This window comes from Mustela erminea, chromosome 2 (assembly GCF_009829155.1).
Source record: "Mustela erminea isolate mMusErm1 chromosome 2, mMusErm1.Pri, whole genome shotgun sequence".
Lineage (NCBI taxonomy): Eukaryota > Metazoa > Chordata > Mammalia > Carnivora > Mustelidae > Mustela > Mustela erminea.
Window position 1 is genome coordinate 160,732,288 of NC_045615.1, and position 16,090 is coordinate 160,748,377.

At 40.4% G+C, this 16,090-nt stretch overlaps 1 protein-coding gene across 4 annotated transcripts in view; it reads left to right on the top strand.

Annotated features, from left to right (window-relative positions):
- The window catches only part of MRPL1 (mitochondrial ribosomal protein L1), a 108,467-nt gene that overhangs the window by 18,277 nt on the left and 74,100 nt on the right, over positions 1-16,090 (top strand). For all 4 annotated transcript variants that reach the window (XM_032334680.1, XM_032334683.1, XM_032334681.1 and 1 more), the window contains exon 2: positions 6,389-6,500. In XM_032334680.1, the coding sequence (XP_032190571.1) occupies positions 6,389-6,500 (112 nt within the window). The remainder of the gene's footprint in view (positions 1-6,388; positions 6,501-16,090) is intronic.

Consider the following 16,090-nt stretch of genomic DNA (forward strand, 5'->3'; position numbering starts at 1 on the left):
TTCTCCCCTCGTGGTCCAGTAGCTGTTTGTCCCTCTTTTGCTCAGCTTCTTTATTTTCTGTCATTTGGTCTTCTATATCACTAATTCTTTCTTCTGCCTCATTTATCCTAGCAGTGAGAGCCTCCATTTTTGATTGCACCTCATTAATAGCTTTTTTGATTTCAACTTGGTTAGATTTTAGTTCTTTTATTTCTCCAGAAAGGGCTTTTATCTCTCCAGAGAGCATTTCTCTAATATCTTCTATGCCTTTTTTAAGCCTGGCTAGAACCTTGAGAATCATCATTCTGAACTCTACATCTGTCATATTACCAATGTCTGTATTGTTTAGGTCCCTAGCCTTCAGTACTGTCTCTTGTTCTTTTTTTTTGTGGTGAATTTTTCCATCTTGTCATTTTGTCCAGATAAGAGTATATGAAGGAGCAAGTGAAATACTAAAAGGGTGGCAACAACCCCAGGAAAATATGCTTTAACCAAATCAGATGAGATCCCAAATCGTGAGGAGGGAGAAAGGGGATAAAAAGAGGTTCAAAAAGGAAGAAAGAAAAAAAAAAAGAAAAAAAAAGAAAAGAATTAAAAAGAAAATGAATAAAGAAAAATATAAAAAAGAAAAAATATATATTCGACAAAGTAGTTAAAAAAGGTTAAAAAAGAAAAGGGTAAAAGTTAAAAAAAAATTTTACCAGAAGGAGAAAAAAAAAATGAAAAAGAAAAACATTAAATTAACTGCAAGACTAAAAAAAATCACAGGGAGAAAGCCATGAGTTCCGTGCTTTGCTTTCTCCTCCTCTGGAATTCTGCTGCTCTCCTTGGTATTGAAACTGCACTCCTTGGTAGATGAACTTGGTCTTGGCTGGATTTCTTGTTGATCTTCTGGGGGAGGGGCCTGTTGTAGTGATTCTCAAGTGTCTTTCCCCAGGCGGAATTGCACCGCCCTTACCAGGGGCCGGGCTGAGTAATCCGCTCGGGTTTGCTTTCAGGACCTTTTGTTCCCTGAGCGCTTTCCGTAGAGTTCCGGAGGACGGGAATACAGATGGCGGCCTCCTGGTCTCTGGCCTGGAGGAGCCGAGAGCCCGGGGCCCCACTCCTCAGTGCGCCCTCAGAGAACAGCGCCCAGTTACTCCCGTCTGCCTGACCTCCGGCCTCACTCCGAGCTCACCGAGCCTGTGGCTGGTTCAAGGTCACCCCGAGCTGCGAGCTTACTGTCGGCTCTGTCTCTGTAGCCGGCTTTCCCGTTCCAATACCCGCAAACTCTGCGACACTCAGACACCCCCGATCCTTCTGTGACCCTGCGGGACCTGAGGCCACGCTGACCCCACGTGGGCTCGCCCTGGTTTAGCCTCTGGAGCGATGTCCCTCAGTGGAACAGATTTTAAAAGTCTGATTTTGTGCTCCGTTTGCTCGCTGCTTGCCGGGAGCCGGCCCCTCCCCCCCGGGGTCTATCTTCCCGTCACTTTGGATTCACTTCTCCGCCGGTCCTACCTTTCAGAAAGTGGTTGTTTTTCCAGAATTGCTGTTCTTCTTCTCTTCAATCTGCTGATGGATTTGCAGGTGTTTGCAGTCTTTAGATAAGCTATCTAGCTGATCTCCTGCTAGCTGAAGTAGTCTCAGCCTGCTACTTCTCCACCATCTTGACTCCTCTCCCACTCTTTGTCTTTTGACTAGAGTATGTAGTACATTTATTCAAAGTAATTATTGATAGGTTTATACTTATTGCCATTCGTCACTTGTTGTATGGCTGTTTTTGGGATTTTCTGTTTCTTCTCTTCCTCTTTTCTCTTACGGTTTGTTGGTTTTCTTTAGTGATATACTTGGATTCCTTTTTCTTTTTCCTTTTGCATAGCTGTAACTGGTTTTTGATTTGTGGTTACATGGGGTTTGTATATGACATCTTATGCATATAACAGCCTAAATTAAGTTGATGGTTGCTTAACTTTGAATCCGTTCTTTGCCCTTCCCCTCCCATGTTATAGGTGTGCGTTGTCACACTTCACATCTTTTGTGAATCCCTTGACTTATTTTTATAGACTATTTATTTTCGCAGCTTTTGTGCTTCCTACTTTTATGGTCTTTCGCTTTCACACAGAGTCCCCATTAACATTCCTGTTGGGCTGGTTTAGTGGTCATGACTTCGTTTAACTTTTGTTTGCCTGGGAAACTGTCTCTCCCTCTATTTTGAATGATTGCTTTGCTGGATATAGTCTTCTTGGCTGCAGGTTTTTTCTTTCAGCTCTTTGAGTATATTTTGACCTGCAAAGTTTGTGCTGAAAAATCTGCTGAAAGCCTCCCCTTGTGTGTAACTTTTCTGTTGCTTCTTTTAAAACTTTTTCTTAGTAACTACTTTTTGGTTGGTGTGTGTTTTGGTGTGACCTCCCTTAGTTTGATTTTGCTGGAGAATCTGTGTACATCCTGGATCTGGGTTTCTGTGGGGTTTTTTTGGTTTTTGTTTTTTGTTTTTTTCCCCCTAGATTTAGAAATTTGGGGCTCTTATTTTTTCAAGTAAATTTTCTAACCTCTTTTCTTTCTCTTCTTCTTCTGGGATCTCTGTAATGTGAATGTTATTATGCTTGATGGTATTTTGAGTTCCCTAAGTCTATTTTCATATTTATTATTATTTTTCTTTCTCTTATTTAGCTTGATTGGTTTCCATTATTCTTTCCTCCAGGTCACGACTATGTATTCCATTTAGTGTGTTTTCTATTTCAGTTTGAGTTCTTCATCTTTGATTGGCTTTATTTTATGCTTTCCATCCTTTCCTTAAGGGCCTTACTCAGATTCTCTAGTCTTTTCTTAAGTCCAGTGAGTTATCTTTATGACCATTACTTTACATTTTCTACCAGTTTTATTTATCTACCAGTACTTCTACCAGTATTATTTATCTCCATTTTATTTAGTTCTCTTGCTATGATTTTGTCCTTTTCTTTCATTTGGGACATATTTATCTCTTTGCTCATTTTGTCTCTCTGTGTCTGTTTTCTTCTGTTAGAAAAGTCAACTATGTCTTTTGTTCTTGAAAGTGGTGGCCTTAATGAAGAGCCAGTCCTGTCGTGTGCTACAATGCAATGTCCCGTGTTCATCAGAACTTGGCACTTCAGGCATGTCTCCTCTGAGTGTTGCATGTGCCCTGATTTTGTGGCTGAGCCACGTTTGCCTTCATTCCAGTCATCTGCAATGGCTCTCTTTGCCTCTTGTGGGCAGGGTTGGGTCTCTGTGTTGTTATTGGGCCAGTCTGGGTACACTTTAGGCTTAAGTTGAGCCAGACCAGATGTTTGCTAGAGATGCAGTAGCACCTAACTGTAGCTGAGTGTGGGGGCAGGGTGCTTGGTGCCAGCAAGGTCCAAGTTGAGAGGACTGGACCTCCAGCACCAGAGACTGAGGAAGGTTGTGTTGGAAGGGTCAGATCTGCAGAAGTGCTCTGGGTCAGGATGCGTAGTGTTAGCCAGATTGAGGAGACCTGGATCAGAGGTGTGGATGGAGGGGGCGTGTCAGCGGGAGAACAGGGGCTGGGTGCACGGTTAGCAGGTTAGGTAGCAAGTGTTGGTGCTGCTCGGGTTCCCAAAGGTGTTGGTGTGTTTATACTGTGGGTGAGGCATGCAAATGGTGCCTGCGAGTAATTTTGTTCCTGGAGAAGTCTCCCAAAGATCCCTACCTCTCCAGCATATGGTCTGAGATTTGTTTATTCAAACAAACCACCCTCTCGTACACCCCAGGCATTTTTCAAACTGCTGCTTCTGTGCTGTATCTGCACGGAGGCTGTTTGTTTTGCTGTCTCTTTAATCAGGAGGACTCAGTTTCTCTTGCCCTTCTGATTCCCTCCTATCTCTCCCTCCTGTCTCTCCCATGAGCCTGCTAATTTTTTTTTTTAAGATTTTATTTATTTGACAGAGAGAGATCCCAAGTAGGCAGAGAGGCAGGCAGAGAGAGAGAGAGAGAGAGGAGAAAGCAGGCTCCTTGCTGAGCAGAGAGCCCTTCGCGGGACTTGATCCCGGGACCCCGAGATCATGACCTGAGCCGAAGGCAGTGGCTTAACCCACTGAGCCACCCAGGTGCCCGAGCCTGCTGATTTTTAAAGTTCCAGGTGCTAAGCCTTGCTGATTGTAAGAACTCCTAAAATTCAGCTCCCCTGGTTTTCTTTTCTTTCCTTTTTTCTTTTTTTTTTAAGATTTTATTTATTTATTTGACAGAGATTACAAGTAGGCAGAGAGGGGGAAGCAGGCTCCCTGCTGAGCAGAGAGCCCGATGTGGGGCTCAATCCCAGGACCCTGGGATCATGACCTGAGCTGAAGGCAGAGGCTTTAACCCACTGAGCCACCCAGGCGCCCCTCTCCTGGTTTTCAAAGCCGAATGTTATGGGGATTGGTCTTCCCTGTGTGGGCTCCCTGGTGTGAGAGTCTGTTTCTCTCCACTTTCTGTGCCCATGGTGCCTGTCCCTTCTCTGGACAGTCCTGCAGATCCATTTAGCTCCCAGTCCTTCCTACCGTAAGTGGCTTTTTCTCTACATTTGGTTGTGGAGTCTGTTCTGCCAGACTTTGGGTCATTTTCTGGGTTATTTATATTGAATTGGCTGTTACCTAGTTGTGTTCCTGGGATGAGGTGAGCTTATGGTCCTCTTACTTTGCCACCTTCCCCAGAATTCTCCTGATGTTATGATGTTGTTATTTTTGTGCATGTCTCTTAGTACACATGTGCAGGAGTTTCTCTAGGGCATATTCCCAGAAGTGGAATTACTGCATCATTGATATGTGTATGCCCAGCTCATTGAATTATGCCATATTTTTTTCCAAAGTGGTATTCCAATTCATACTCTTATTTATTATGTATAAAATTTACCCTTACTTAACATTTTCAGCAATCCCAGACTTTTTCTAAAAAGTTGCCAATCCAATGTGTGTAAAACACTGCTGCTTAAATGATTGGATCTAGAAACTGTTACCTTCCACAATTTAATCAAAGCACTGCTTGCTTTACTGAAGAAGTCTTGTGAAAAAAATATTGTCAGCTATAGTGAATAATATACTTAGTGATGTGGTTGATTTACATACTGGTGTAATTTTAATTTACAGGCCAACAGACTACTCTTTAAATAGCATTGTGGAATGATATTTTATTGTGGTTTAATATTTACCTGATTACTAATAAGATTGTGCATTTTCCCATACATTCATATATCATTTGTATTTTCTTTTAAATTAGAAGCTTGTTCATCTCTTTTGTTTATTTTTTGGATTTATCTTACATATGCTGGATAATCATCCTTTGTTATATAGGTTGCTATTCTGTTCTCCCAGTTTTTTGCTTGTCTTTCACTTTCTTTAATAGATGTTCTTCACACTAATAAGTTACTTTTTTGGCTAGTGCTTTTGGGTTTTGTTTGTGAAATTGTTCCCTCCTAAACAGTCATTTTCCGTTCTGAAAGCCTTTAGTTTTGCCGTTCAGATGTAAATCCTTAGTCCGCCTAGATTTGAGTGTGTGGTGTGAGAGGGATCTAAACATGCTCTTTTCCCTATGGATAATCCCTTTCCTTAACACCACTTAATTGAATTATTTGCACAGTGATTTGTAATAACATTTGTCACATTTCAGATATCCACATGTGTATGGGTTTGTTGCTGGGCTGCTTCTGTTTTATTAGTTTGTCTTTCCATACTTGTGCCAATAGCCAAGTGTCTTAATTACCATAGCTTCAAAACAAGTTGCTATCTGGTAAAGCAGTTCCCTCCACTTTGCTGTTCTTCAGGAGTACCTGAGGCAGTTCTGGAATAAAATGTAAATTATTAAAAAGGAATTCAGGTTACGTATATGTATTCCATAATAGTAGAGCTAACATACTCTGTTGAACCTGAACCTGGATTAAGGTAAAAATAAGTGAGAACACGGGTGCCTGATAGACTCAGTTGGTAGAGCATGTGACTTTCGACCTTGGGGTTGTAAATTTAAGCCCCACGTTGGGTGTAGAGATTACTTAAAAAGAAAATCTAAAAGAAAATAAATGAAGACAGGATTTTTCAGTTAGTTGTTTAATTGGCTTTAGTTTCAAGAATTGCACTTTCTACTCTTACACTTTTTTGTTTTTAAGATTTATTTATTTATTTATTTGAGAGAGAAAGAGCATAAGCGGGAGGGGCAGAGCGTGAGGGAGAGTGTCCCTAGCCGACCCCACCCTGAGCACGGAGACGGATGCTGCACTTGATCCCCTGACCTGAGATCCCGGTCTGAGCTGAAACCAAGAGTTGGATGCTTAACTGACGGGGCCACCCAGGCACCGTTGCTGTTATACGTTTTAAAGAATGGTTGAGAGTGACGGTTTTTGTTTTGGAAAACATTCATTAAGGATGTAAAATTATGGACGTAATGGTTAATATTAATATTTTACTTTTTTTTTTCTTTCAAGTCTTGATACATCATCAAAAGCATAGTCTTTTCAAGATGGCTTATCAGACAGCTCTTTATCCTTGTTCTGTATGTGTTCACGGGTCCACCAGACATTTTGCTGCTGCTACAAAGTAAGTATTTTTTTAATTAATTTTCTTTGCTTTTATTTAAAGTTTTGATGAAAACACATTATGCTTTGTCTCTTAAAGGTGTACATGGACATACAGTTGTGCAAGTTTATTATCTCTGCTTTTTGGACCCTTTGCAGTTGTAAAGGAAAATATGACTTACTATAGTAATACTTAACATTTATTGAACACTGACATTCAATGACTAATTTAGTCTCTCCACGGTTATTTTATGTGGAAGCTGTTGTTATTATGTTCTTTTTTTGAGTTGAAAAGCATGACATTGAAACATTAACTTGCCTAGGTACACAAGATAGTAAGTGTTGGAGTGAGGGCTTTGTGACATAATAAGAAGTATTTGTACTGGTCTCTGCTTCCAGTTCCTAATAGAGAGCTCCTAAAACTCCTATAATCTTCTGAGGATAGGGATGCTAGGAGCATCTGTTATTCTAATATTTGGTCTTTGACCCAGTTCCTGATACAGAGTTCCTAAAACGCTTGTAATTTTCTGGGTAACAGGACCATCTTTTGTTTTAATAAGAAACTCTTGGTGGGCTTCTAGAGGGAGGCTGGTCACCCGAAAGACCAAGCCATGATTAGGAGCTTTCGGCCCCACCCGTCATCCAGAGAAGAGAGAGGAGCTAGAGATTGAGTTCACAGTTGATGATGCCTTCATAACATTCCCTGTCCTGTGAGGTTCTAAAAATTTCTGGATTGGTGAACGTATATATGTGCCCAAAGTATGGTATACCCAGACCCAACGGGGACAGAAACTCTTGTACTCCAGACTCTTCTGGACCTTGCCCTATGTACCTATTCATCTGTATCCTTTATCGTATCTTTTATTATATAGTGAACTGGTAAATGTTAAGTAGGTGTTTCTCTGAGTTCTGAGTTATGCTGGCAAGTTACGAAGTCTGTGGAGGGGGTCACAGGACCCCTTGATTTGCAGCTACTGGGCCAGAAATACCAGAGGCCTTGAATTGCAGTTGGCATCCAAAGTGGGGGCAGTCTTAGGAACTCAGTCCTTGATTTGTGGGATCTGATGCTACATCCAGGTAGAGAGTATCAGAACTGTCTTCAGTTGTTGGATACTCAGCTTATATCAGGTAATTGGTTGGTGTGGGAAAAAAACCCACACATTTAATGTCAGAACTGTTGTTTCTTATTTAACTCTCTATGCTGTTCTACATCTTGCTTCCTTGCTTTTTACTTAATATATCTTGGGAGATTGTTTCAGAGGGAGCTCTCTAGTTGTTTTTTTTTAATTGAGATATAATTGATATATATTAGTGTCAGATGTACAATCTAAAAATTCAGTATTTTTATGTTTTGGGAAATGCTTACTATGGTAAGTCTGGTTAATATCTATCACTGTATAGAGCTACAGTTTGTTTTCTTGTGATGAGAACTTTTGAATACTTAGCTTTTCAGTAATTTTCAGAGAGGCAATGCAGTAATATTAATTGTAGTCACTATGCTGTACATTACATCCCATGGTTAGTTTTATAACTGGAATTTTGTGCTTTTGACCACTTTCACCCATTTCACCCATCCCCACCCCTACCTCTGGTAACCACCAGTCTGTCCCTATCTGAATTCTCTCTCTTTTTTTTTTTTTTTTTTAAGTATTTCATGTATTAGTGAGATTGTATGGCATTTATTTTTTTTAAGTATTTCATGTATTAGTGAGATTGTATGGCATTTATTATTCTCTGACTTATTTCACTGAGCATAGTGCCTTTAAGGTCCATCCATGCTGTCTCATTTTGTTCTTTTTTTTATGACTGAATACTGTTTCATTGTATAAATGTACCATATTTTCTTTATCCATTGATTTGTTGATGGACACTTAGGTTTTTTCCATGTTTTGGTATTGTAAATAATGCTACAACGAGCACGCACATAATATTTCATTGTGTGGATATACCATAATTCATTAAACCACTTCCCTATTTCCCCCTCTGGCCCATGTTTATCTTTTCAGTCTTTTGCTATAACATATGAATAATCATGTACATAGATCTTGTCAAATATTAGAATGTATTTGTAGTATAAACTCTTAGAAATAGAATTTTTGAATCAAAAGATGTGTGCATTTGTAGTTTTGATTGGTAATAGGTAATAGTAAATTACCTTTATAGAGATATTGCCCATTTATGTCCTTATCAGTGAATTGTATTAGAATGTATACTTTTCCATATACAGTATAGTTAAAGTTTTTGAACTTTGCCAGTTTGATAGGTAATAAATGGTATCATCAAGTTTTAATTTATATCTTTTCATGTGTTTAAGAGCCATGTAATTTTGTTAACTGCCAGTTTTTCTCTCTATTATTTCAGCTTTAGTATATGTATTGCTGAAGCGAGCACTGTTTATTGTGAATTGTTGTTCATGTACTATTCCAGTTCTTTGTTGTTGATTAGTAAGAGTGCTTTATATATAGTAAATAAGCATATATCTGCATTATAACTTTATATTTTAACTGTTATGGTGGAGAAATGGACCAAGTTCTGTGGGATCACAGATGAAATGTAAATTAATTCCGCCTGAAAGAGGATATGATAAGAAGTATTTGAGCTGGGTCCTAAAAGATGGAATTTTTCAGGGGGATTGAGCGAAAAGTATTTGAGTAATACAGAAGCATGAGAGTGAATGATACGGACGAAATACAGTCCGCTGTGGCTTGAATCTAGAAGGAAGAGGAGGTGCAGAAATGTAAATAGAAAGGAACCTTCCTTTGAGTGTTATAGTATCTGGATTCTTTTTATTGATTGATTGATTGATTGATTTTTTAAGATTGTATTTGTTTATTTGTTAGAGATCACAAGTAGGCAGAGAGGCAGACACAGAGAGAGGAGGAACCAGGCTCCCTGCTGAGCAGAGAGCCCGACGTGGGTCTTGATCCCAGGACCCTGAGATCGTGACCTGGAGAGGCTTAACCCACTGAGCCATCCAGGTGTCCCTGGATTTTTTTTTGTTCTTGAGAAGTTGGAGGAGTATTGGTTGTACCAGTTTACATTCCCATTCCCATCCAGCAATGAAACTTTGTTTATCATCAGTCTTTATTTGTTTCTTCATCCTATTTCTAATTTATATCTTTTGCCTATTTTTCTGTTGGAATATTTATCTTTTTTCCTGATTTTGTTTTTTAAAGATTTTATTTATTCATTTGACAGAGATCACAGGCAGGCAGAGAGGCAGGCAGAGAGAGAGGAGGAAGCAGGCTCCCTGCTGAGCAGAGAGCCCAATGCGGGACTCGATCCCAGGACCCTAGGATCATGACCTGAGCTGAAGGCAGAGGCTTTAACCCACGGAGCCACCCAGGCGCCCCTTTTTTCCTGATTTTTGAAAATATTTTTAGGGATATTCATTACTTTGAGAACATTTTATCTTTCAATGTTTCTTTTATTGAATATAAATTTTTCACTTTATGTCTTACCCATGTTCTGTTCAAGTGCAACTTTAAAAGCAACTTCACTTACCTAAAAAGGATAGTATAAGAAATATGCATACTTAAAAAAACCTGAAAAGTCATTTTACAATTTTTTTTTCATGTCTGACAATGAGAGTTATTCAGTAGCTTGATGAGAATGATAGTATTCATAATTTTAGTTGTGGTTTTAAATTTTTCAAAGATTATTTATTTATTTATTTATTAGCAAGAGACAGTGTCCAAGCGTGCATGCATGCTGGGGGAAGGGACAGAGGGACAGGGGAGAGAGAATCCCAAGCAGACTCTGTGCTGAGTGTAGAGCCTAATATGGGGCTTGATCTCATGATTCAGAGATCACAACGGGACCTGAAACCAAGAGTCAGATGCTTAACCAACTGTGCCACCCAGGTGCCCCTGTAGTTTTAATTTTTTAATGTACTGATTTTATAATATACTAAAAAATACTTTTTATACGGCAAATTTTTTTTTTACCAGGATCTGAGACAGGGTAGAGAGGCTTGTTCTTTTTTTCTTTTTTTTTTTTTCTTTAAAGATTTCATTTGACAGAGAGAGACAGTGAGAGCAGGAACTCAAGCAGGAGGAGTGGGAGAGGGAGAAGCAGGCTTCTTGCTGAGCAGGGAGCCCAATGTGGGGCCTGATCCCAGGACCCCGGGATCACAACCTGAGCCAAAGGCAGACGCTTACTGACTGAGCCACCCAGGCGCCCTGAGAGAGGCTTGTTCCTGCTTCTCTCTTCTCTCTGTCCATGTGCGCACATACTCATGGTTTGCCAGTGGCCGATACGGATTAAAAAAAAGTCCACGTTAGTCATCTCTGACTTTGGTTCTGTTTCTCTGCTAATAACAGGTTGACGTATCTCAGAATTTTGTATTGACTGCCAGACATTTTGTGTAGAACAGCTGAGACCAAAGTACCTAGTATTTATGCCCGGGAATGCACATTCCTGTTGTCACAGTGTGAATCAGTCCAGTCAGAAGTTGAACTGGGTTTTGTTGTTGCTATGGTTACCACCAGCTTCAAATTTCTGCACTTTACCTTGTGCTTAGGATGGGGGCTGGGGTGGCTGGAAGGTATTTCTCAGCGTTCCCGTTTTATGTTCTGTTTTCTGCCTTGCCCATGCAGCTGTGCCTCGGGGCTGTGTGTATGTGTGTGTGTGTGTGTGTGTGTGTGTGTGTCTATACTCTTTCTCCTTCCCTAGTGTGGATTGTTGTTGCTTATTAGTGCTTGCTAGTCTGGAGATGGGTGCAGGAGAGATTCTCTGTTTTCCAAACCAGCTTTATCTTAAGTGGGCCCAGTGTGGCTGGGCCTTTGGGATGGGGTTTTCTCAGTTTTTCTGGCCCCTCGCCCTGGGGTGTTTGTCTGCTGCTGGTCTGTGTCAGAGTGTCCAGGCCCTTCCCCAGCTTTACTGTCCTGGTGGAGGACTGGACTGTTTCCTGACCTGCCCTAAGGGTAGAAGTTTTGGTGTTTTTTCCTTCTTTCTTTTCCCTGTACCTGTGGGTGTTTACCTGTGCCCTACATGGTTTCAGGATTGCACGCCTTTTGGCAGCAGTGGCTGATCTCTGTGCCTGGACTCTTGAGGGAGGCTTTCCAGTCTCTTGGCTGCTCCAGTCTTTCCCAGGAGCATTGTGGGAGGTCTGTGGAAAGGGCCTGCAAACTGCGTGTGAACTCCTGTCGTGTGCCGATGTCCCAGACTTTCTGGTAGCTCCAACATTCTTACCTCCTTCCTCTTACGCTCTGCTACAGGTGAGAGTGTCCTGAGTGAGCACGTGGAGTGGGAGGAGGGAGTGCGGGCTGGTTGTTCTTGGATTTAATGCTACTCGGTTGCCCTGTGATCTCAGCTTTGTGATGCAGTCAAGAAAAGTTGTGATTTTATCTGACTCTCGAGCTGTTAATACTCTTTCCAGTTTTTATTTTTTTTAAATTTTCATTTATTTGTATTATTGACTGGGTTTTACTCTTTTTGGCTTTCACATTGTAAGCATAAGCAGAACTTACGCATTTAGTTTCATGAATAAACCAGGGTCAGAGATATTAGTGACTTTATTTATAGGATTATACTGAGAAGTGAGATGTCCAGATGTTTGTATTCTGTCAATGATTGCATGCCCTAGGAATTTTCTCTTTAGTTCTCTTTGGTTCAGTTTAGTTTGACAGAAGTTGTGAATCACCATGCGCCTTCCACTTCCATCCCCCAGTTCCTCACTGTAAAGGGTTTTTCAGCCTTGAAGGGGCTTGGATCTCTGGGGTCACAAATCTTCAAAGGTCTTGAAGTGAACTGTATTATAGCACTGATTTTTTGTTTGTTTGTTTGTTTTATTTGAGTATGACATGGAATTATTTTTCCTTTCATGCTTTTGGGGTTAAGGGACAGATGAGACAGGGGAACATCTGGGAACAAACAGGGAAGATTATTACCTGAATATAATCTCTTTTTACTCATTTAATCTATGTGGTCTGGGTACCCAGGTAACTGCAGCTAAATTCTCTTTGATTCAGACTGCCAGGTATTTTTCCCTCACCTTGGCAAAAACCTTTTTAGTATGATTTATTTTTATTCCCCAAGAATCATATTATTTAAGCTCTCCTGATAAGGCCTTATATAATTGCATGAAAAACCGACATCTTCTGGATATGATTCTAATGAATAAAGATAGACATTTTTTGGGGGGCGCCTGGGTGGCTCAGTGGGTTAAGCCTCTGCCTTCGGCTCAGGTCATGATCCCAGGGTCCTGGGATCGAGCCCCACATCAGGCTCTCTGCTCCGCGGGAGCCTGCTTCCTCCTCTCTCTCTGCCTATTTGTGATCTCTGTCAAATAAATAAATAAAATACTATTTAAAAAAAGAAAAGATAGACATTTTTTGAGAGTCATGGAAAACTGCTAGTGGGTCTATATAATTAATTATTGACAGATTTTGTTCAATTGTGTGTTTTTTAAAAAAATATTTATTTATTTACCTGATAGAGATCACAGGTAGGCAGAGAGGCAGGCAGAGAGAGGAAGGGAAGCAGGCTCCCTGCTGAGCAGAGAGCACCATGCGGGGCTGGATCCCAGGACCCCGAGATCATGACCTGAGCTAAAGGCAGAGGCTTAACCCACTGAGCCACCCACGTGCTCCAGAAAGTGTTTTAAGAGTCCTATTTGATCTCTGTTATAATGATATTATGCTTTTTTCCCCTTTAACTAAAACAGTGTTTCTTTTGTAACTTAAAAATATTTTTACTAAATCACTTCAGATACTTGACAAAACAAGGACCAAAGTATAAATAAATAAATTGCTGTATACTCAACTCACTCTATGTATTACACTTCTGTTGGGTGTTTCATATATGAATTAATTTAAAAAACATATTTTAGTTCCTGGGAATTTGATATTAATTGCAATTTAAATGAACAGGTTTGGCCACGATTAAAAATTTCGTGGTAAAATCAGCATTTATGGAAAGTAAGTCTGTAGCTTATAGCTAGGACACTTTCTTGTTTTGTTCATGTTAGATGGAAGTATTTTACCAAGACATGCCCTTTAGACTCCTTCTCTTATTGGCCTCCCTATTCTTTCACTAAATATAAAATAAAACTGTGATTTCTCCAGTCTGAAAGATGCAGAGTTTTGTGGAGTACTTCCAAAGTAGTTATTGAGGCATGTTGCATCCATCCACTTGGACACCTGCTTAGACTTGTCATCAGTCCAGAAGGACACCTGCGCCCCATTAAAAATGAGCATTGTCATTATGTGCTGTTCTGTTGAACTGCTTATTAGCTGGAAGGATGCTGGTAGTTGTGGGAATAAGGATTCAGTGAGGACTGAAAAGTGAGAATGGAATTACACATTGGGTTGGATTTAGAGTTTCTTTTTTAAAAATTTATTTTACTGTCATCTGTTTTTTTTTAAGATTTTTAAAATTTATTTATTTGACAGATCACAAGTAGGCAGAGAGGCAGGCAGGGGGGTGGGGAAATCAGGCTCCCTGCCGAGTGGAGAGCCAATGCGGGGCTGGATCCCAAGACCCTGAGATCATGACCTGAGCCGAAGGCAGAGACTTAATCCACTGAGCCGCCCAGGCGCCCCACTGTCATCTATTTCTTTCATATAAATTTATAGGACCTGTATTAGTTTTCTGTTAACGTATTACCACAAACTTTGTGCTTTAAAACATCAAACATTTTTTATCCTGTAGTTCTGTAGGTCAAATCTCTCATGGATCTCACTGGGGTAAAATCAAGGTGTCAGCAGGGCTTCCTTCCTCTCTAGAAGCTCCAGGGGAAAATCTGTTTCTTCTCCATTCCTGCTTTTGAGAGGCTACCCACATTCCTGGGCTTGTGGCCCCCTTCCTCCATCTTCAAAGCTAGGAATGGCAGATTCCCTTTCACACTCAAATTTCTTCTGTCTTTTCCCTTCTCTTTCAGATGTAGATGGGAAGTACGTCTGCTTTCAAGGACTTGTGTGATTAGATGGGCCGCCTGGATTCTGCATCTCAAAGTCTTTGGCCCTAAGCACATCTGCAAAGCCTTTTTGCCAAGTAGATATAACATCCTTGGAAAGCCATTATTTTATGTACAGCAGGATTCAAACCTTTTTCTAGAAATACTACTTAACTGATTTAAAACTCTCTGGATAAAAGATTATAGGTGTGATTTGAAATAGTGTTGAGAAAATATATCATCTCTAGCTCTTTTTTTTTTTCCGGTCTTCTTAGGTTGAAATTCTTATCTGCTCTTTTATCTTACCTGTTGAATGGATTTCCTAGATATTTAGTAAACACCTTGTTAGCCTTTGATATATACGGGACCACTCAAGAGCTCTTATCATTGCCAGCATCTGTGGGTCAGCTGATCTAAGCTCAGTTAGGGTGGGTGTCTCATAGGACTTGGGCTGGGCTTGCTGCACATCTCTGAGTCTGGCATCACTTGTGAATTGTCCTGTCTAGCCTGGGGCTCTGTGGGGCAACTCTGTTTCAGTATCTCTTATTCTCCTTCTAGGGGTGGCACAAGCATGTTCTTTTGGAAATGGCAGAAATACAAGCATGCAAGTGGAAGCATGAAGCTTCTTATCCGCCTAAGCTTAGGGCAGGGGAACTGTCACTTTTGCTTTCTTATAGTGGCCAAACTAGTCACATGGCCAGTGTGCTAAAAATACACTCTACCCCTTTAAATGGGAGGAGCTGCAAAGTCACTCAGCAGAGGCCTTGAATGAAGAGAGGGGGTAAAGATTGGGTCAGTGATTCCGCCAGCCCCACACTCGTATTGCCCCTTACTGAACTCATCTCTGAACACCTCCCTCACAAGAAACCCGTTTTTGCTTCTTTATTTTTGGTCTCAATGATACTACGCTATATCTGGTCACCCAAGCCAGAAACACAGGACGTGTAGTATAAAAATAGTCTTTTTTCATCTTCGTTTTTCTGCACTATTTATGAATATCTAATGCCTCATCTTCTCCAGCCTGTTACCATCACTGTTCTGGAGAATGTCCTGTCTCCTGGAGAAGAAAGGGTGGGGTTGGTCTTTACTCGTCTTCAGTCCAGCTTCCCTCTCCTCTGTCCCTTAACTGTGGCTGGAATACTCTCCAGGAAATACAGGTGTCACCCCTGTTTCGTGGCTTCTCACTGCCTCTAGGGGAAGGCCTTTTATGATGTAGGTTCTCCAGCCCCATCTTCTGATGTTTCTTGCCTTCTATTTTGCCCTGTAGTTCAGGAGTCAGCAAAGTACGTCCAGTGGGCCAGAAAATCTGTTCTACCATTTATTTTTGTATAGTTCATGAACATGGTTCTTATATTTTTAAGTGATTGGACAAAAAGAGAAAAAATTGTGACATGAAAATTATGAAATTTAAGCCATTTGTTCATAAATACAGTTTTTTATGATGAAAAAACTATTGTAAATAAAGTTTTATTGGAACATGGCTACACTCATTCATTTTCTAATGTCTGGCTGCTTTCACATTACAGTGGCATAATTGAAATACTAAGAGACTATAAAATATTTGCTGACTGGTCCCTTAGAGAAAAGTTTGCTCCCATCAGCTCTCATCAGTTAGCGTTTATAATAGCTCTGCTTATATACTTGTATTCTGTTTCATGACTCAGTACTGTTTTTTTTTTTAAAAGATTATTATTTATTTATTTGACAGAGATCAC